Source organism: Schistocerca serialis, chromosome 5 (assembly GCF_023864345.2).
Source record: "Schistocerca serialis cubense isolate TAMUIC-IGC-003099 chromosome 5, iqSchSeri2.2, whole genome shotgun sequence".
Taxonomy (NCBI): Eukaryota; Metazoa; Arthropoda; class Insecta; order Orthoptera; family Acrididae; genus Schistocerca; species Schistocerca serialis.
The window spans coordinates 48,842,299-48,865,522 of record NC_064642.1 but is presented as its reverse complement, the minus strand read 5'-3'; the positions used below and the strand labels follow the sequence as shown (position 1 = coordinate 48,865,522).

At 38.9% G+C, this 23,224-nt stretch overlaps 1 protein-coding gene across 3 annotated transcripts in view; it reads right to left on the bottom strand.

The window, feature by feature from the left end:
• Positions 1-13,352: 13,352 nt before the first annotated feature.
• The window catches only part of LOC126481214 (band 7 protein AGAP004871), a 552,309-nt gene continuing 542,437 nt past the window's right edge, over positions 13,353-23,224 (bottom strand). For all 3 annotated transcript variants that reach the window (XM_050104815.1, XM_050104817.1, XM_050104818.1), the window contains one exon: positions 13,353-16,300. In XM_050104815.1, the coding sequence (XP_049960772.1) occupies positions 16,187-16,300 (114 nt within the window). In that variant the 3' untranslated portion in view covers positions 13,353-16,186. The remainder of the gene's footprint in view (positions 16,301-23,224) is intronic.

Sequence of the window (23,224 nt, the reverse complement as noted above, 5' to 3'; positions counted from 1 at the left end):
ACTCAATGTTCTCGTCCAGATTTTTGGCATTGAAAGGCTTCTTGGGAACAATTATATCAGACAACAGTCCACAATTCATGGTAATGGCATTCAAACAATTCTGTACCTCCAGCAGCATCAAGCACCTGTTTATTCTGCCATTTCACCCAGTATCCAGTGGCAAAGTGGATAATATTATGCGAAGGTTTAAACAACAACTGTTAAAAGTAAGGGGCGCCTCTACCATCACAGCTGCATTCATGATGTCATTGAGCACCATTCATGACCATAGTCCAGCAGAGTTCCTCCATTTATGGCAGCCACATACTCTTCTCAATCTTCTGGCCTAACTGCAGAGGGAACACCTGACCCAGCATGCCAGACCCTACCTGCTGGGCACACTTATACAGGGTAAAACCCTTGTGGATGCTGGCTATGGCAGTTACCAGTTGGGAAACATGCTTGGGTGGCACCTTTTGATGGTTGACACTCTGAGCAGTTTGGAGAACCACCACACCAACCAACTCCATCTACACATCCCAACTGTCCCACTGTCAGCTGTTCAGTTGGACCTGGAATGCACTCCATTGCCAATCCCACACTCACCTGGGTACAAGTTGCACTCAAGAGAACAATGGTTTCCATGGATGCAGGCATGGAGGTGATGGTCTCAGTGTAGCTTCTTCCACCCTTGGTCATACTTACCCATTCCATTGTCAGACCACATTGCTGTGTCCAAGCACATTGCACAGCACCCAGGCTTTCTCCCACCAGCCGACAGGCTTGAATGCCAGGACTTCAACAATGCCTTCCAAAACATTGTCTGTGGCACTTCCACTTGGGACACATCCAGTGCTGGTGGCAGTACTGTAAGCTGCTAGGTAGTGCAGCTACATCTGCAGGTGTTGGTGTCTCTGCTGCAAGGACACCCTCCAACCTGCCAGCCTATCATCTCCAATGGCTGCCATTTAAAACCAGTGGAGCTGTCAGTCGTGATCAGTCATGATTGCACTGTGATCTCATACTGATCTCCTACACTTATTTGTTTTGGTTCTGGATTTCCTACATTTTAGGTTTTTGATCTTGGTTTATTAACTGGATTTGTTATTCTGCTGTGTCATCTGTTCTCTGTCCTCCTCTCGTTGTGTCTTCTTGTTTCATCTCAGCAACTCTACCAGTTGTTGCTGGTTCTTGAGTCATTCCTGTTCTTGTCAGACTCTGGTCACTATATATAACCATGTGCTCTCACATACAGGACTTTACAGAAGCCTTAGCATGTGCATAGATATTCACCAGGGTTAATTCTGAGAAGCTTTACCATCAGATTCCCGTGGCACTTGCATGCATACCGAAAGTGGGTGTAATCACAAGATTCAGACTATGGAATACACCAGGATGCCATTTGGTCTCAAGAATGCTTCCCAGATGTGGCAACACTTCATCAGTGAAGTTATCTGCAGCCTCCTCTGGTGTTTTTTTTTATTTGGATGATGTGATAATTTTCTCAAAATCTCTATCAGAACATGACAGACATCTACAAATTATTTTTGACAAGCTCTCTAAGAATGGGTAGCAGATCAACAGGGACACATTTGTTCACAGATAGAGAGAAGTGGAGTTCTTAGGCTCTTTGTCTACTCATTCTGGAATCACAACTTCACACCATAAAGTTGACATGATTCATTCTGTACCTGTTCCAGATATCTTCCAGCAGCTATTTTCTGGGAATGATGAATTCAATAAACAACATCTTCACACAGCACCATGACAGGCAACCATCACGGTCGCATCATCAGGGCTAAACACAAGTGGGAAACACCCTATTGCTTGGACACCAGAAATGTTACAGGCATTTGACAAGGTCAAATTCAATTTAAGTGACATTGTCCTTTTAGTGCACCTTGTCCATTCTTCACCTCTTGCCATTGTGATAGATTCTAGTCAAGCAGCAATAGGGGTGGCACATCACCAGCAAATAGGTGGTACATGGCAACCACTTAGCTTCTTTTCCTGAAAATTGTCCAAAAGGAAAACTATGATGGTGTGGTGAAAAGTATTGGCTCTGGATTTTTTTATCCTGCTTTCAGTGTTGCTTGAAGTATTACCTGTTGAGCATACTACCTTGTCAAAGTTCCCATTTCCCTGATGCAATTGCAATCTTCAGCCACTACACAGCTCTGAATTGTAACTTATAACATGGTGGTGTGTAATGTAAATAGGTCAGTGCATTAGAAACAGCATACTGTTATCAAGTTTCTAACTGCAGAAAATGTGCCTCCAAGAAATACCTAGAAGTATAAAAGCTGTTTATGGTGATAATTGTATAAACACCAGTAATGTGTGAGAGTGGGTTTTTATGGTTGTAATGAGGGAAATGGTGGTGCTAACCTCAACATGTATGACAGAACTAGGAGTGAACAACAGCATATGGCAACTGATGACACTAATAATCTGAATGGGGTTGATGTATTCATCAGATGAAGGCACCATCATACTCACCTCAAGGTACTGTGAGACCCTCAGTAAACTGAAAGCATGAATTTGTAGAGTTCATGCTGCAGCATGACTGTATCATACCACACAAGAGTGCTGTGACATCTGCAACAATCCAATGCCTTGGGTTCACTGTCATACAGTCAATGACTTGCAGAAAACAGTCCCAACAATTTTCATTTGTTTTCAAAACTTTTCTAAAACTTAAACAAGACATTCAATGACTTTACTTTGATAGTGATGAAATGGAATGATAAATGGTGATAAATGTGAAAATTATATAATGTATTAAGATTTAAGTATTTAAATATTATAAAATATTGTAAACGAATTGTGGCTACCTTTAGCGATTATTTTGACTACTGTGGTGTCATGTGACCTGACTCAGGACTGTGGATATGAGCGGGAAAATCAGGTCTTTGTACGTCATCCGTTATGGTGGCAAGTTGGGAGCGGCAAAGGTGTCGCGAGTGCAAGCATGGACACCATGCGAAGCAACAATGTGAAAGTGTGTGGGTGTGAGACAAACAGTGTACAAATCGCACCAATTATTATTTGTACAGATTGAATTTATTTGTGAACGTAAAAATGCATGGCCACAAAGTTAAAGTGTTTCTTTTGAATAAATATGTTTCAACCTGAATGTGTATAGTTCATTTCACTGCTGTTCAAAAGTTAGCCAATATCTGACTCAATAATAATAGGGGTGCAAATACAACCGTTTACTACCAACCCCCTTTGCAGATGAGCCACATGAAAAAAAAAAAAAAAATGTCAGTCTGATGTTAGGCTTTTGAACAGTCAGTGTGGGGGCTCTGAGCTAAATCGGTGCATTAGCAGTAGCAGAGTGTTTGTGCTGGACAAGATATGTGCCGCCCCTTGGTTACACTGATATAAGGCCACCACGATTGTGAGGCAGTAATTTACATAGCCTGATGAGTCGACCACGTGTTGCCACAGGTAAAAACAGTCATCCGTGCTGTGTTCACGTGTTGCCACGGGTAAAACAGTCGGCCGTGCTGTGACAACGTGTTGCTGCGGAAACAAACCGTCGTCCGTGCCATATCCATGTGTTGCTATGGGTAAAGCAGTCGAAGCTGTATCCACGTGCTGCCAATGATCAACGCCATCATCCGTGCCAATGACAAACATGACTACATGCTGCCAGGGGCCTATGCAACGTGTTCTCGCTCCTGATCGAGTTTGCTGCATGTCCACACTGCCGATTATGATTCATTGCATAGCTGTGCTGTGGAGCTCACTGCAGATGTTGTATCACATGAGGATATAAAAGATAAGTACAGCCAGCAGCTACATTACAAAATTGTGTCCCTTCATTAGCCATGGCCGATGAGACGTGTGAATTGCAAAGTGAAGGCGAATCAGTGGATGTTAGGAGTAACTGCAGTAGCCCTAGCATGCCAAAAGAAATATGTTGGATACCAGGAAGTGACCTGAGTACATTTTTTGTAAAACTTACTAGTAAATTCGGAGAAATAGATTCAAAAATAGGGAATACAAAAACTGTAATAGTTGGAGAAATGGATTCGAAAATAGGGGATATGGAATTGAGGCTTAGTGATAAAATAAAGACAGTGAGTGAAAAATTTGACCTGCTAGATCTCAAATTCACTCAAATTACAGATAAAGTCAAAAGCACAGTTAAAATTGTTGAGGAAATTATTGAGAGAGTTGATGAGGTTGAAAGAGGACTAGTAGCCAAAGTGGACACTGTGCAAAGTAATCTTGTGGGGCAGATTCAGGTACAGGAACAGAAATGCACATTATTTCAAAAACAAACAGAGGTAGACATTGAATCCATTAAGATTAAGGAGTGCTGGATTGCCATAAAGGGATTACTGACAATAAGAAGGAATTAGAAGGGGAAATAAATGTCTTGAGGGAAACAGTTAATATTGTGGCAGCAGGGAATGGAAATTTATTGTTGGGATATCCTATGGGGCGTGGATTTCAGTCAAAACGTTTTAGTGGGGAGAATAAATACAATGCAGTTGACTTTCTAGCTGCGTGTAAGGATAACTTTGTGACAGGGGTCAGTGAGCAGGCAAAAATTAAATATGTTAAGAGGCAGTTGGAAGGAGGAGCTCAAACCTGGGCAAACCAAAATGATGATAAATTTTGTGATTTTAAAACCTTTGAAAACCTGTTCTTGAACAAATACTGGGGCCAGGCAAAACAATTAAGGTTGCAAAACGATTTTATGACTGGACCCAGTTACAAGAGTGGAAAGGAAAGTATGAGAGAGTTCTGTGTTAGAGAACTGAATAAATTAAATCATCTGCATAGGCCACTGGGTGTATTAACAGAAATATCTACACTAAAGAGAAGATTACCAGGGCATTTGGAATGGGATTTGATTCACAGTGCAACAGATTCAGTGGAAGAGTTTCTTAATTTTGTGGATAATATGGACAGGGCATTGTGTTACAGACCTAAATACATGGAACAGAGGGAAAGTGGAAGGTATCACGAAAGGGGAAACAGTATTAATTATGAATACAGTAATAATCATAACAGGTGGAGAGAAGATACAAGTGATCAGAATAATCAGTATAGAGATTGGAGAAGCAGGCCACAAAGGTATAACAGAAATTTTGGGGTGGAGAAGAGACAATTTTGATCAGATGAGGAGTGATAGAGAAGGTGTGAGAATAGGAATGCCAGATGCAAATGGACAGGGTAGGCAATCAAAAAACTAATTGATGCCTCACTTAAGGTCTGCAGGGGGGCTGGTAATTATGTGAACAGGGCCAGACAAGGACATGATGGGATGAATAATAAAGTCAACAAGGAAAATAAGGAAATTGGGATATGTCATATGGATGCTGTCTTATAAAATGAAAATCTATGGGGAGGTTCAACAACTATAGAAATACAGATAAAAGGTATAAGAGGAAAAAAGGGAACAAGGCTAATATCAGCAATGAACAGTGTGAGTTTAACATTGATGACATGTTTAAAAGGGAAGAGAAATTGCAAGCAGAGGAGGACAATACTGGCTTGTGTGCAGCAAAATTCATTGAAAGATCAGAGACAGAGGTAGTTTCATCAAAAGGGGGAACAGAAGTGGATATGGAATTAAGGGGCAATGTTCACAGTAATAATGGGTGTGATGAATGGGTATAGATGTCTATTGGAAATAGTATGGAGAATTGTGGAAAAGGTGAGGAGAGGGTTATTCAGTGTGATGTAGAGGCTAATATGAGTGGTGTATTTGACAATGTGGAAAATCCTGGTAAATTACCTACTGGTAATGTTACTGTGCTTGTGGGTGCAGGTGCTAACTGTGGTAGTGATAATGACTTCAATGTGGATATGGAAATGTGTAATGATATGGAGAATGTTGCTGCAGGTTGCCCAGAAGATAAAATTGAAACCTATGTTTTCTTAACTGATGATGCATGCCTGAAAGACGTTAATTGTGGATGGTTAGGAAAGGAGGAGGCTGATTATGATTTGAGTGATTGGGTGTCCTATGCCAAATTACATAAAGCTTTGATGCCTGAAGAATGGGGTAAAATAAAATTTAAAATTGCCAGAAAATTAGCAGAATTGTGAAGAAGAGAATGTTGAGTTTGCTATTAAGGATCTGTTTGAAGGGAATACTGATGTATGTTTTGGAGAAGGACCTAAAGGTATTTACATTATGCAATAGGAAAGCAGGAGTGAAGTTGAAAGAGATTTATTACTGGAATCAGGGCTGAACAGAGTAGAAATAGAGGTGATACAGCCAATAATTGATATCAATGTGGGAGGAGTTATGGATATAGCATTATTAGACTCTGGCTCAAGTTTATCTGCAATCTCTGAATCTTTCTAGCAGCAAATTAAAGGTTTAGGATTAATAGAATTACCAGTTAAAGGAGTCAAAATTAAGACAGCAACTGAGACATGTAACAAGCCCATCAGCAGAGAAGTATTACGGGAATTTAATAGTAATGAGTATTGTTTTGGTATTAGTTGCTATGTAGTGAAGGGTTTGCCATTGAATGTAATTTTGGGTATGGACTTCTTGTACTAGTATGACTGTAGCATTTTTGTAAAGGACAGAGTGGTGGAATTTGATGCTGGTGGAAACAGACGAAGAATAAACTTTAAAGGGGAATTAAAAGGAGGTGAGACAATGACTCATTTACAAAGGATAGATGAGGTACGTGATGAAATGTGCACTGAACAGCAGATATATGACAAAGTAAATGAAATGGGACATTTAAATGAGGAACAAAAGGTGAAGCTTACAGATTTATTGTGTAAAAATAAGCATGTGTTCTCTGACAGACATGGAAAAGTTAATGATTTCAGTTATGTTTTGAAGGTATTGCCACATGAAGTAATAAGGGCCAAACCTTATCCTATAGCAATAGCTAATAGAGAGGCGGTAAGGGCAAGGATACAGATGATGTTGAAGTGGGGCATACTGGAAATGGGGAGGAGTGAGTATTGTAATCCAATAATAGTGGTGAAAAAGAGGGATGGTTCTATAGGAATAGTATTGGATGCAAGAAAGATAAATAAAATAATAGTCAAAGAAAATGATCAGCCAGAGAACATGGATGAGCTGTTGCAAAAATTTTATAATGTTAAAATTCTGTCAAGTGTTGATTTGACTTCAGGGTTCTGTCAGGTGCATTTGGCTGAAGAGAGCAGAAAGTACACTGCTTTCTTATTTGAGGGCAGGACCTATATGTTTACAGTTGTGCCATTTGGTTTATCAATATCTGTAGCAGTTTTTGTAAGGGCTTTAAGTCATGCGTTGGGTGATGAACTAATGAGAAAATTGACAGTGTATGTAGACGACATTTTGATTACGAGTAGCAATTGGCAAGAGCACTGTCAGCTGTTGGAGGATGTATTCAAGGCTATATCTAAAGGGGGAATGACCCTTAAGTTAAGTAAGTGTGAATTTTTTCAAGCAACATTACTATTTCTCGGACATCAGTTAACTACTGATGGCATTCTGCCCAATAAAGAGAAAATCAAGGCTATTGTTGACTGCAAGGTGCCAATGAACAGGAAACAATTGAAATCATTTATAGGACTATGTTCATTCTACAGGAAGTATATAAGTGATTATAGCCTGAATTCACCTAACTTATGTAGACTATTAAAGAAAAGTGTAACCTGGTGCTGGACATCTGAGTGTGACAGGGAATTTAAAGCCATCAAGAATAGCTTAAAAAATAGCAAAATTTTGTTCTATCCAGATTTGTCTTTGCCTTTCTGTATTGGGGCAGACAGCTCATATTATGGGATAGGGGCAGTGCTATTTCAGGAGAGGGTAGTAGATGGGTAGACTGAGCACAGAACAATCGCTTTTGCAAGCAGAATGCTGTCCAAACATGAATTAATGTATGATATCTCAGAGAAGGAACTTTTAGCCATAGTTTTTGGATTTCAGAAGTTCAGGATATATGTGGAAGGTAGGAACATGATTGTTTACACAGACCATAAGGCTCTGAGCTATTTGCAAGAATGTAAGCTGTTAAATAATAGACTCATGAGATGGGCCATGTTTCTGCAGCAGTTTAACTATGCAATAAGATATGTTAAAGGCACAGACAACAATGTGGCTGATGCCTTATCAAGGTTACCTTTCATTGGGGAACATGAAGGGAATGGAGACGAGAAACAACTACAGATATTGTATATGAAAGGAGTGGGTGGAGAGAAGGAAATCAGATCCATCTGTAAGGACATGAGGAGACTTCAGAATGGGGACTAAACCTTGAAGTTTATCAAAACAAACTTTGGAAGTAAAGAACATGAAAAATTAGCTAAATATTATAAAATTTATAAGGGTATTTTATTTAGACGAAGAAATTTGGGCAAAGAGAAGTGGAAGCTATGTTTTCCAGATGAGCATGTGGAAAAATTAATCAATTACATCCACCTTAGCCATGGGCATTATGGGGCTCAGAAATGTTTGGAAATACTGCAGGACTATGTTAGTTTTAACATCGTGGCCAGGAGAGTAAAGAGACAGTTGGCTTCTTGTGACAAGTGTCAAAAAGTGAAGTATAATGCTATTGCAGTACAAGGAGAGATACAGAATATTGTTCCTAAAAGAAACGGTGAACTGCTGGCTATTGATTTATTTGGGAGGCTGCCAACAGGTCAAGGGGGTGTAAAGTATGTTCTTTTAGCTGTTGATGTATTCTCAAAGTTTGTAAGGCTGTATCCACTGAAAAAGGCCACTAGCCAGAATATAATTAACAAGCTAGAGAAAGATTACTTTGTGAATGTTATAAAACCAGAGAATGTTCTGTCTGATAATGGAGCACAATTTGTATCTAGCGTGTGGGGGGGAGTTTATGCAAAGATCTGGGATAAAGCATATAAGGATTTCAGTGTATCACCCTGTGGGAAACCTGGCTAAGAGGTATATGAGGGAGCTGGGTAGGCTGTGTAGGACATATTGCAGTAAAAAGCATAGTACTTGGGCAGAATACATAACTGTGTTTGAGGATCTAATGAACACAGTGAAGAGTTGTGCGACAGGATTCTCACCCTATGAGCTCATGAAAGGTATCAAGCCAGACAATCTAATAGCAGAATACATAGATTTTCCTCCATCTCAAGGCTTGACAAGTCAAGAGAAGATGCAGATGGCCAGACAGAAAATGTTAAAGAAAGGACATGAGAGACAGAGGAGGCATGGAGAAAGGTATAAGACAACAAAGTTCAAGGAGGGAGATAAGATGCTGGTGAGGAACAAGAAAAAATCCAGTGACATTGATGGCGAAATCAAAAAGTTATTTGAATTATACCATGGACACTTTGAGATAACGGGTTGCCCACACCCTAATGCATATAGGTTGGTATATCCAGCATCCAAAAGCCATTTGGACTGAGAAATGTAACGGAGTTAAAAAAATATGTGGTGAAAGAATAAAGGGTAAGAAAGTGAGATTCTCATGTATACTATTGTCTAGTTAAAAAGGAAAAAAAAGGAAGTGTGTTATGACTATTATATGCAGCTATAAAAAAAATTATTGGGGGCTATGTATACGTGTATTTATAATTGGAGTATTATTTGGGTTACTGTATATGTAGCAATGCCATTGTTGGTGGTCAACAAACTTCATTATACTGTGTGTATTTGCAATAAGGGAATCTGTTGTCCAATGGATTTGCGCAACTGGTGTGGGTGTGATAGCAGCCTTGTTGAAAAAGTCATATGGGAACTGAAACCTACTGTATATATAGTCCCCCTATTTCTATATAAATGTGTGGAGAATATAGGAGGGAGGAAATCTGCAAATAGATTGTCTAAAAATAGTTGAGATTTTATTAAAATTTCTAATGTATCTGTGGCATCTGGAGTTGATACTGGTGTGTGGGGGTAGGATTGTTGCTGGGACAGTCATGTAGGGCACTCACTAAATATGCAAATTGTAGAGGCATATGGGAAATAACTAACTTGTTATTTATAAGATGTTCATGAGGGAAATGAGGGAAAGAACACTAATGGCTAAGTGGATGCTTGTAAAAAATTTTATGACCTTGGTGAGTTTGTTTGCCATTTATGATGGAATCTAGTTAGCCATGGAAATGGAATAAAAGAATGGGTTTCAAGATATTGCCAAATATTATGTGAAAATTGATATAGAAATTTTAAAAAAATGAGCTTATTCATGTACAGTGATGTAGCTGTATGGGCGCTTAAAAAAATACAAGAATCTGCATCTGGGAATAAACTCTCTTGGTGTGGGGGGTAGAAATGTCTGAGCTCCTGATTTGGGAACATTTGAAGGGTGGAACAGAATATATTTAACTATGCCATGTTTGTGTTTGATTTGTGTGTATGTTTGTCGTTTGTATAAACCTCAATAAGAGCTGATCAGTGAACACAGGATGTTACAGGCAGGGTTTGGATAGCCTAACTCCTGGGAAATGTGGGTCTGCATGTCTAGGCAAGATTTATTAGGATTTGATTAAATTTTGATAGGATGGCTTGGCTAACAAGAGGAAGCACAGTGCTGCTGGCTGACAAGTTTGGAAAGCCTGCATTGCAATGCATAAAGCTGTGGACACAAGGATCTGGTTACAACAACCTCGTGCAACTACAGAAACAACTGTGCAAAAAGTGAAAGTGTTAATGTGCAATGAGTGTGCAACCTACATATAGACTAACATGGGCATTTCTATACGCTAATGTAAATTTCTTTGCATTTTGCCAGCCCAGTCAGACTCAATAGGAGACCATCTAATTGTATAATTGAGTTGGATACATTGTTGGATAATGTTTGTATGTTTTCTGATGACAGTAATTACACTGATTAACTCACCACTATAACACTATTCTATATGTTTTGGTGCCATTATAGTTACAATTAAAATGTTTAATATATAAAGTAATATGGGTTGCCTCTGTTTGGTGCTACTTCATGTTGCCATTATCTTAGTAATGTCTCCATGAAGTGGGGGTATGTAAGGCAACAGGGGATAATATGGAGCTCTTTCAAGTGGTTCATAATTTAAATTTAAAGCACCGCAGCAGAGATAATATGCTGGGCAAAATAGACTGGAAAATACTTGTTTTGTGTTTTGATGGGCATTGTAGTTCCGGTGCATAGTGTTTTGTTTTTCTTTTAATTGCAACGAATTATAAAAGTATGGTGATAAATGCGTAAACTTATATAATGTATTTAGATTTAAGTATTTAAATATTAAAAAATATTGTTAATGAATTGTGGCCATCTTTAGCGATTATTTTGACTACTGTGGTGTCATGTGACCTGACTCAGAACTGTGGATATGAGCGGGAAAATCGGGTCTTTGTGCGTTGTCTGTTATGGTGGCAAGTTGGGAGCGGCAAAGGTGCCGCGAGTGCAAGCGTGGATGCCAGTGTATGCGAAGCAAGGACGTGAAAGTGTGTGGGTGTGAAACAAACAGTGTACAAAGTGCACCGATTATTATTTGTACAGATCGAATTTATTTGTGAACGTAAAAATGCATGGCCACAAAGTTAAAGTGTTTCCTTTGAATGAATAAGTTTCAGCCTGAACGTGTATAGTTCATTTCACTGCTGTTCAAAAGTTAGCCAGTATCTGACTCAATAATAGGGCTGCAAATGCAACTGTTTACTACCAACCCCGTTTGCAGATGAGCCAGGTGAAAAAAAAAAAAAAAAAAAAAAAAAAAACTAGGTAGTGAACGAGCCCGAGTTTAGTTGCAGGATGTAAATCTGAGACCCATTTGTTCCATGTGCTGGCAAACTTATTTGGTTTTAAGTACCATCACCACCATCTGTGACCCAGCAAGTAACAAGATAGTGAAATAGTAGCATCACATTTTAAAACCTTTCTTAATATGCTGTGCAACTTGTGGCAATCTGCCCTGCTGCTAGTGTTGTTGGGACTACCTGCTGCAGTTCGGCCTGATTCAGGAGTTTCTGCAGCAGAGTTCATATATGTGACCACCCATTGTCAGACCCTCCATTCCTATTGTAATAAGTCAAAAACAGCATCTCAAAATTTTGTCCATGTGCAGCATCCTAATATCTTTGTACACAAGGATCTAAGCATGTGTTCTCATGTTATGTACTGACTGTCAAAACTCCATTGCTATTTTACATGGGTCCTTATCCTGTGTTGGTGTAATGGCAAGCTCACTATGGTGTCCTTGAAACATGTCCAACTGACCTGCCTACTTCAAGAAGACAATGTTTCAGGCTGGGTCACTATCATCTCTTGCTGCCTACATTGGACGATGCAGCTTCTGCCGAGACTATATCATCACCAGGCTGAACTCCATAGGGCTCTCAACCAGCCTCTCTGATTTGATCAACAATCCACTCTAAGGCTGGCAGAGTTGTATATCACAAATATCCGCTCATTCCATGAGCTCTGCTCTGGGAAGAATGGGGGAGGGGGGCAGGGGGCTGTGTGAAAACACAATTAGTTGGAAACTATTGTTTTTAGTCTGTTTCTCTTCGTAACTGGTGGAGTGGGATGTTTCATTTGAGATTGTGTCGTGTATGTCTCAGTGAGTATTAATAAAGGGTGTGGCTTCAATATCAACCAGTATTTACTATACTTGTGGATCAATGATTCCCACAATTTCATTTTTCATCTGAAACAATAGCTCATGAAGTCTCTATTGTATCAAGCATACTACCTTCAGATTGTGAAGTAGCAAAATCTTAAGAACAATTTAAGTCTAGAAACAGGCAGTCATAATTATTCGATGTGATTGCTTCAAGTAAGATGATTCAAATATTATCGGAACTTAGACATCATTTGAATAAATGAGAGTCATTTTCACTGTTTAATCCAGGTGTTAGCAGAAAATGAGCAGATATAAATCTTGTGTAAAACACTTTTCAATTTTTGTAAATTAATTTTTAGTAGTCTTATGATCAAAAAAAAAAAAAAAAAAAAAAAAAAAAAAAAAAAAAAAAAAAGAAATTACAGCCCATAGAGAGAGTTGGTGCCATTTTTGAAATGTAAATGTCAAACAGACTTGCACCTACGATTAGAAAAACCATAATATATGTTGTGTTTTTATCAGTTTGCTTCAGGTATCTTTTCCTTCTGTTTATGAATTTAACGAACTATTACAGATTTGTATGTGTAATGGTAAGTAAAAGCAGATTATGCATACCATGCAACTACTGTTGAAATTCCGTTTGTCCAGCACAAGTCTGTTACCTTGGTCTGTATCTTATATTGTTTCCACCTATAGGTTTATCTTTCTGAGCCTATTACCACCATTTGGAGGGAAGAAACATTTGCAAAGCTACACAGGAAATAAAAGGAGTCCATTCATATTCACACAATTAAATATGTTTGTCATTTCATATTGAGGTTCTATTTCACTTGATTTCTCATGAGTAAATTTAAATATTTCAGCAAATGTGAGTGGTTAAAAGTTCTTTATTTACACATAGACATAGTTAATGCACATCATTTCAGTGTAAGAAAAAGATAAACAATGTACATGGAGATAATATGATTAACTTAGATAATATTAGACAACATTCATGAAAATATATTTTAAAGTAAGTGATTGTACTGAATTGTCAAAGCATTCTTTGTAGAAGACATGTAATGAGATTATAAACATGCTGCAACAATGTTTGTTTAAAGCAGGCAAATATAATTGGTTTGCCATGTGTTTGCCCTTTGTGGTAAACTGATTGTAGATGAGATACAAAAATCTGCTCATAGTATCTTAAATGTAATCAGTAAAGAACAGAGCAAAAGCAAACATTTCTCACTTTTACAAATCTCAGAACTGGTAGCAACATAGTGTGTAACAGTTCTTTAGTTTTAGTTATCGTCTCTTGACATCTTGGGAAAAAAACTCATGTATCAGAACTGGAGAGCATATGTTTTGCCTCATTTTTTCTTCTCTTAGCTTTGTTAAGTACATGTGTCTTTTACAATCTGGCAAGGGCCAACATAAAAATCTGTATCAGGGGTCCTTTTTATTTTTTACCATGATTTTTTCAATGTGAATAGTGTCACATACATTTTGATACTTGTGCTGTTTTCGAATGCAATACCTGAGTATAACAACTAATGACCCGTTCTGTTTCTAAATTGCTCATAAGTTATTGAATTAGAATGGAACATTATAAAATGAAATTAAATAAAGATTATTTATAAAATAGCCAAGATAAAGTAACAGAATGCACTATATAATATCTCAATTGTATGTGGCTTTATAGATTTAATTTCTAGTTTAATTTTCCTGAAAAGTCATTTGCAAACCAGACCATTACTTTTTATAATTTAAAGAACTTAACGAATAAAATCTTCCTGAATTTATTATTCATAGTCGATAATGCTTCAGGTTTAGGTGGTTTCTGTTAGTGCTTGTACAAAAAAATTGGAATGTGACATATTGCACTGTTTCATGTACTGCCCATAGAAAAAGAAAATATTTTAATAGTAATCACACATACAAACCCTAAATTGTTTCCATTATCCATGATATGTATAAAACAAGAATAAATTGGCATGTATATTTAGTTCATCTTTTCACATGCACTGTTCATATAAGCAGTGTATGTGGTAGATACATATATTTCACATTTTACTGCTTATAAATGTTTTATTTGCATTGACAGTTCTTCAAAATAAAAAAAAATTATGTGTTATAAAATGCACTGCCTTACTTACCATTTTTCATTAATCTATCACAAACTGGGTGAATCATATGAACTTAAAGCAGGAAAAGGTCACTGTTGCTAGGAACTAACTGTAAGACAATGCTAATGTAATAATATGTGCATAGTTCATGATTAAAACACACAGCTTTAAACAATTTCAAGCAGTTATACATTCATCAGCACTGTTCTACTAGCATTTGGCTAAATGCATATTTTGTTGGAGGAGAATTATGTAAGATTATGGAGATATTCCAGAATTTTAACAACTGAACACACACAGATATAATTTATTAGATTCTCTGGTTCTTACAACTACAAATTTATCTAAAACCATCAAGATTATGTTCATACTATCACTTTCTACATTTTGTCACAAGATCCATGTTCATCTGAATATACTTTCAGGCATGGATGTATTTGTAGCTACAGTATTTTTCAATAAATCCAAATATAGCAGCACAGCAGAAATAAGTTTGTTGCAAACTGAGCCACATAGATGCTATTTTGACATATTGTATTACAATACAACTGGACTGTATATTTCAGAGATATGGATTGACATACAACATGTTATATTGTGATCATAGTTTCATTATTTTAGCAAACAAAATCGAACTATGCAGTGCAATGTGAACAGTGTTAAAGGGAGTAAACATAAATTAGAATGTCTTGTGAGAAATCGATGATCAAATAGAAAATACAGTACTGGTAACATGATTATAATGAATTCAGATGGGCATATGCAATGGAGAAAAAATATTTTATATTTGTGATTAAAGTGTCAATAAGTTATTTCCTGTGGGAAACATAATTTGTTTTGGTTTCAATCAATATAATATCACAGTTTCAAATTTATAATATCTTCCATTATCTTTCATTAAGAAAACAAATTCTTGTTCTAATACTAATGTGCACAGTACTTAGACCTTAATTGATTGATTCCCTGGATCCTTCCTGTCAGTCACTTTGTACATAAATTGTAGCATTTTCTCATGTATGTAAAACTGAATTATTCTATGGATAAGTAAAAAATATTATTATTATGCTACAGTAATAATCAGGTTATCTTTAAATCTTAATGGCTTGTAAACAAAACTGAGCTGATTCTTAAGGGTTATAGTGATTGCACCAATTGTCAATGATTCAGAAAATATTCCTAAAGGCTATTATTTGTACCAATATTCTATTTATAAATGGTTGTCAGTCTTCCATTTTTGCATTATATCTTCCATGCATTTGTATAAAGTTTTCAGTTATTTGTAGCGTGGTTATTCTTTTAGAATCTTAGAAATGAAAAGGAAAGCTAACCAGTGAATTAAAACATATACAAATTGACCCTATATTACTGATATGGGAAAATGTAACACAGCCTATGTAAATTGCATTGTTTATATGTTAGTTTCTTGACAGCAGTACCAGGGGTAACAAACACTCTTTACAGAAAGTATAGAGACTTACTCTGGCCCTTTCTATGATTATAAAAATCGACACTTACAACATTCATGTTGCACATAAATGGGAAAGTATATTTCATTGAAGCAATGAAAATATATTGTATCTTAGATGGTGTGATCTTCATTGCTTCGCAGCATTTTGCATTTCAGATGCTTTTATGAAATATGTCAAAAAGTCAATAGGCAGTGGGAAAACAATTGTAGAATTCTTCTCAGCAGAAATTGTATTCAAAGTCTGAAAAATAATTTGAAAAGAGTTAGTAAAGTGCACTCAAAAAATATTATTAGAGGAAAAACTATTTCATGATAAAGAGGAACAATAACATTAAAACAGACGACAAGTAGAGGGATTAACATAAAAGGACGAAGACTTCAAAGCGGAGAATAGGTTACAAACACAACATTCAATGAATAATTACTGAAGAAGAATGTCTTCTTCAAATAGAATCTAGATTAAAACTCACATGTCATTTTATTTCATTTATTCATGCACATACAATGATATTTGATATTGATGCCATCAAACAAAAGTTCAGTATGACATAATATAGAATATACAATGAAGTAAAAATTGTTGAGGCATATCTTTTCACAGTCCTATTAAGTAAAATTGAACATTATAAGGCACAGAACAGAAAGACCATTAACATTGGTTTCATAACAAAAGAACAAATGCAAAAAGAATATATTATTTATGATGTTTCAGTGAAGTTCACAATCTGCAGAATAGTTCCTAAACTGATTGTGAGCTAGTGGTTCTTAGTTGAGTGGTAGGCTTGAACCAGACACTGCAAAGTTTCTATGACTTTGTGGTGGCTATCGACCATGTTGTACGTAATACCTTTGTTTTGGCAAGCTCTTTGTGGCAGTCTGTGGGCGTGTGTGAAAGTGTACACACATGCACAGAGAATCAAGAATGTATATAACTGTATATGTGTGCTTCTGAGTGATAAAATAGTGCTTATTAGATTTGGTATAGTGTGCATCATTGAATTTGGCAATCCTACATCACTAAAACCAATACTGGTGACCCCAAATTTTGTTCCTGAGTGCTACAATGAACTCTCCTACCATCGAGATGACAATGGATTGCTTGCTGCCTGCTACATTGCACATGTGCCAACTAAGTTTTCCAATGGGTGCTTCAGCATGGTTTTCCAATTATCCACATCCTGTTCACAATAGTTTGATGCAGTTCCTGAACATACTGACTAGCTGTACTCAACAAGACAGTGCTTCTACATTCCCACAGCCACATTTGCCGGCATCAGGTATGAACAATAACTTTCCATTACTGTACATGAGTCAGCAGTCATGCGGCAGTGTTCCTTACCAACAGAACATTTTTTGTGCACAAAACTTTGACTGCGAACGTTTTATGATGAATATGAGCTTTCCACGTGTTCTGAGTGCTCAACAACAGCTGACACAATGTGCTCAAACCCCAGTGACTATGTTTATGGGTTTCCCAAGTGCCAGTGTGAACTTTCCACCTGAATCAGTGGCGGTACAAATTGAGCCGAACGTTCAAGACAGGAAATTTCATGTTTATCCCTGAACTCCGTATTTTTCACTAGTCCCCCCTACCCCCACACCACCAGCGTCCACTTTACGAGTGTTTCTGATGGCACACGCTATTCCTGCTGCATCTACCATGTGTGTTGCACAAACATTAGTTGATTTTTACAATTTTAATGCACATGTTGGGGAGGGGCCCGGAAACTATACTCCGTCGTTCTCCGCACATCAGTCAACTATGGTCGACTCTACCACACCGGTCCATTCCATGCCTGCTGGCGTTACTCTGTTAAATGCCAGATTCGTTGATTTCATGACGAAGGTCGAGCCAGTCACGCCTACTGTGCCGCATGCCACTGACAGTGTCGGAAGCTGGTGCACTGCTACTGCACCCGAGCCAATTAGGATGCAGAACTATGGACAGGGAGTGACAGTTTCTGATAAACAGTTATGTCAAGACTTCCCCATCCATTGGCCAATGCTACCCCTTCACAAGGACCACCCACACACATGGTTTGCCTTGGTCGACCACAATTCAATGACAATTCGAAGTTCCTTTGCTTACTATGTCACCTCCATGATGAACTGGACCTGATCTGCAATATTGTGTCTTCGCCCCTTACTAAGGACAAATATGTGTTCGCCTGATGCACCATTCTTGAGCGACTATCCACATTGACAGAGGAAGCTATCTGCCTCATCAGTCATGAGCCCATGGGTTCCAAATCCATGTCGCAGCTCTGGCGTCATCTCTGCACCATGATAGACACACATCACATGCCAGACACTACACTTTGGTCCATCTCGTTGCTCAGACTTCCTCCGTAAGTTCAAATTCAACTTCTCCATGTGACTTCAGCCCCACTAGATGCCAAACTGAAGATTGCAGACCAGGTTTACAACATTCAGCCCACCCCGCATACCCCCACAGGTGGCCCTCAGGCCTCAGGGGTTGGCACACCTGCGTGGCAGCTTCCATCATGGGGTATACAGTGCACGTGACTCACTCCACACACGTGGGCCAACCCAATGCCTCCTGGCAGTTGCTGCCATAACTCCTCTCCTACCAGCACTACTGCAACACTGCCGTCAGAGGAACCTACAAACATGACCCCTTCCACTTCCACTTCAACCTCAGCTAGCACAACGGACAATGCCACGTGCCATTCCAGTTGGTGTTGGCTTTGGCGACGTGGCTAAGAAATGTTGTTCTCCACGCACGTTCCCAAACTAATAGCGTGACCCAACTCAGGCACTACAGTGCACGTTGCACCACACAGACACCTATCACTTAATGCTTCTTCACCTCATGTGCCTGGATGCTTGTACGTGAAAGATGCAGTGTCTTCGCTTTCATTTCTAGTCGACACGGGAGCCAAGGTTAGTGTGATACCTTTGTCCGCAGGTATTAAATTTGAGCATCAGCCTTGCCCCCCACTTTGAGCCACCAATAAGACCCTGATCAAATATCATGGAATAACAAATTTAAGCCTTAAACTGCAGGACATTAATACCCCCTTACAATGGACTTTCATTATCGTGGAGGTGGATGAACCCATGCTCGGGGTAGATTTTCTCTTAGCCCACGTACTGTCACCCAACCTAGAATGAGATACAATAACCTTTAACTCAATAGACCATACCACTGGTTCCGTATCTCTTCCCTCTCATCTGAGAGCTCCACTCTATTGTGTGAGCTAGCTGAAACTGCTGTTGCAGTGCTCTCTCTTAGATCGCACAACGACAAACTTCAGGACAGCAATGAAGCCCTCCACTTACATATCGCCACCATGCAAACTAAGCTCACTGATGCTCGTAAGCTGGTCACCCAGCTGTCACACACAACCACGCCCCCAATCCCTGCACCACTTCCTCACACCTGCCGCCGAAGCGTCGTGACATTTCTACTGCCGGACAGAAGCTGTGCCCGTGACGCTACCAAGTACTCCACCAAGCTCTACAACAAGGACTACCAGTGGATCACCGCCACTGCTGCTGACCCGTTGGCCTGGGACACAAAAGCGTGTGCATTACAGCTTAGTCACAGTGCAGCGGATGCGGGTCCATCATCCCATCGGTGTTTGTGATCAACAACAGTGCTGTCCACAGAGTCAATACCACAGAAGGCCCACCGGTATGTACAATGGCTAGGTGTTTGAATCCAGAAAAACTTAAACACACCAAAGCTATTATTCAGGAACTTTTAGATAGTAAGACTATTTGCCCTTCTTCTAGTAGTTGGTCGTCACCCATTCATTTGGTGCCCAAGTAAGATGACACTTTCTGCCTCTGCAGTGACTATCAGGCGCTTAACACCTGAACAATTCTAGATAATTATCCTGTCCCTAATATTCAAGACTTTGGTTCCCAACTGCACGGGGCACAAATTTTCAGTGCAATTGACTGTTACAGGGTGTACCACCAACTGCCAATGGCACTGGAGGATGTTGAAAAAACTGATATCATCACCCCCTTTGGGTTATTTGAGTATTTGTTTATGCTGTTCAGCCTTAAAAATGCTGCACAGACATGGCATTGGTTCATCAACTCATTGGTTGGAAAGCTGAACTTTGCGTATGCCTACCTGGATGACTTGTTAATTTCTTCTTTCTCCCTCGAGGAACATGAACTTCATGAACAGTGTTCCAACTATTAAAAGCAAACAGTGTTGCAGTGAACGATGCTAAGTCACAACTCCACTGCACTAGTGTCACTTTTCTGGGCCACAGTGTTTCTGCTGATGGCATCTGCCCATACTGGAATGGGTCAAGGCAATTAGTACAGTGCCTTTGCCCAAAGATATTCAGGGCCTCCATCGCTTCCTTGGAATGATAAATTACTACCATAAACACATCCTCCATGCCGCTAACATACAAGCCCCACTGATGGATGTTCTCACAGGAAAAAACACTTCAGGGTCTCGGGTGGTCATATGGACTCCAGATATGCGTCACACATTTGATAACCTAAAGTCAGCCTTACAGATGGCAGTTAAGCTTGCTCACCCCATTTCTGATGCTCCCATCGTGCTTACTACAGACACAAGTGATACAGCAGTGGTGGTGGTACTTCAGCAATCCATGGGTTCTGTTGTACAGCCGCTCAGATTTTTCTTCCACAAACTGTCTGCTTCCCAGTCCTTCGACTGGGAAATGTTAGCTATTTACGGCACTATCAAATATTTCTAAGACAATATCAAAGATCACCATTTCTTGGTATTTACCAACCATGAGCCACCGGTATACATTTTCCATAACCCAGGCAAGGACTCATCTTCGTGATGTTTTCGACATGTAGATCTTATATGTCAGTTTATGAATGACATATGTTACATCAGAGGAGCAGACAGTGTCATCGCCGATTTTCTATCTCATGTGTCAGTTTTATCTTCACAACTGGACCTCAGTGAACTCCCTAAATTGCAGACAGAGAATACTGAACTCACCGCATTGCGCTCTGGTGTTAAAACAGGACTCAAACTAGAGTTACGGACACTTCCTGGGTTTTCATCACCTATCTGGTGTGACATTTCAACAGGACGCATAAGTCCCGTGATTCCTGCACCTCTCTGCCAGGACATTTTTAATAGTATCCATGACTTGGCACACCCTGGAATTCTTGCCACCACACATCTGGTACCTGAACATTTTGTTTGACCTGGAGTGATAAAACAATGTCCCAATTGGGCGCGAGCACGTGTGGTTTGTCAGCGTGTAAAAGTAGGATGTCATGCACAGCCCCCCATGGGTACTTTCAATGTGGCAAAGGAAGATTCCAGCACATACACATCGATATTGTCAGGCCCTTACCCCCCTTGGGCTCCTACTGTTACATACTGTCTGCCATTGACAGGTTTACCTACTGGGTAGAGGTAATTCCTCTCACTACTATCACAGCTTGTAATGGAACTGACAAATAGACATCATTTTATTTTATTATATACTAAAGTTGTGTTAAAAAAGCTTTTGATTAAGATAATACTAAGTTAGGTGTTGCGATCAATAATCGATATTGGAATTGTATGTTCTTTGTAGCTTATGACCGTGATGTTTGGTCTACAATGCGTTTTTGGCCACTTGAGTGCTGGCCGTGGTTGAGTGTAGTTGTGTATCTAGTTTTGATAATAAAAGTGTGTTTTTGATTCAAAGAAACCGTGGAATACTGCGTCATGATTTCGATAGTCCAGTGATAATTAAAAAACCCGCACCTTTTCTCGGACCCAGAGCAGCGAAGGAATCATCGCCTAGACATCGAGAAGCCACATGGACAACGCAGACTTAGCAGCATCAACAAAGCAGACATCATGGCCAGCTCTACTAAAGTACTATACTGCCAGTAGCCACTCCGTAACGGTGTCCTTATGGATATAACTTTTCCTGCACAGTAGAGCGGATTCGTGACAACTGGGGGCTCTTTGCCGGGATTAAGACATTTATATGTACTGGATTGACGAAATCTGTTTTGCAGAAGTCTAATGACCACGTGGTATGAAGAAGTGCTATACATGGAAGTCAAGGGAGACGAAACAAAACAGTAAAGTGGACTGACCACACGAGTGAGGACCCAGACTGAAAAGATAAGTACATTTGTGTAGTGCTGTTTATTCCTTTTATTATTTTGTGTGTGAAATTTCATGAAAATTACCATTGTGAAATAGAAAAGTGGTGCTGAATCCGAGCAGGATTGTGAAAATTTGTTAGTCTTTGGGGATGTCGACATGCCGATAAAAACGGAAGATGAGTCAGTCAAAGAATCGGATCAGAGTCTTAATTCATCAGAACGTGAGACGTTGGACATTAAATCACTGTTACAAATGATGGACCAATCGTTAGCTTTAAATCAGACTGTTGCAGCCCGCTTACAAGCTAATGAAGAACAATTGCAAAGCATGAATCAGACGGTTGCAGACAGTTTTCGGGTTATAAATCAGAAAGTGTCACGTCTAGAGGGAGCTATGAACAAAAAATTTGATAATGTCTTACTTTGGGGTAATAAACTTCACAACGATATATCAAAGATAGGCAAGAAACTTAGCAAGGCGGAAACAAAGATTTTGGTGGTAGAATCTAAAGTGGGAGAAGTAAAATCTAGTCTGAGTAGCAAAATTCAGTCTGTAAAAAATGAACTGGTCACAGACAGAGAGAAAAATGCAAAGTGTTTTGTTAATGTTAATAGTCAAATAGATACAGTTTGTGTAAATGTAAAAGCTATGGCAGTAGATCTTGAAAGTAGAGTAGATTCGAAACTAAATGTTGTGGATGATAAAGTGGTAAAAGTCAGTAACACAGTAAAACTCCACGAGATTGAAACTAAGACAGACGTTAGTGAATTAAAAAGTACAGTATCAGAGTTAAACCAGAAGTTTGAAATATTTAGCAATGATGAAGCTAACAAAAATTTTCCTATGAACACATGTACCTAATTAGCCAATATTCCAGTTAACAACTTTTCTAATGAGTGTAGTTTGCATCCTGTTGACTTTCTGCAGAGTTGTAGAGACAATTGTTTTGCCCAATATGAGTGAAAGTTTCAAAATTAAGTTTGTTAAAAAAATTTTATAGGGGCAATCTTTGTCATGGGCCAATCAAAATTTTTCTATGGACATGTCTTATGCAGAATTTGGAATTGAGTTCTTAAAACG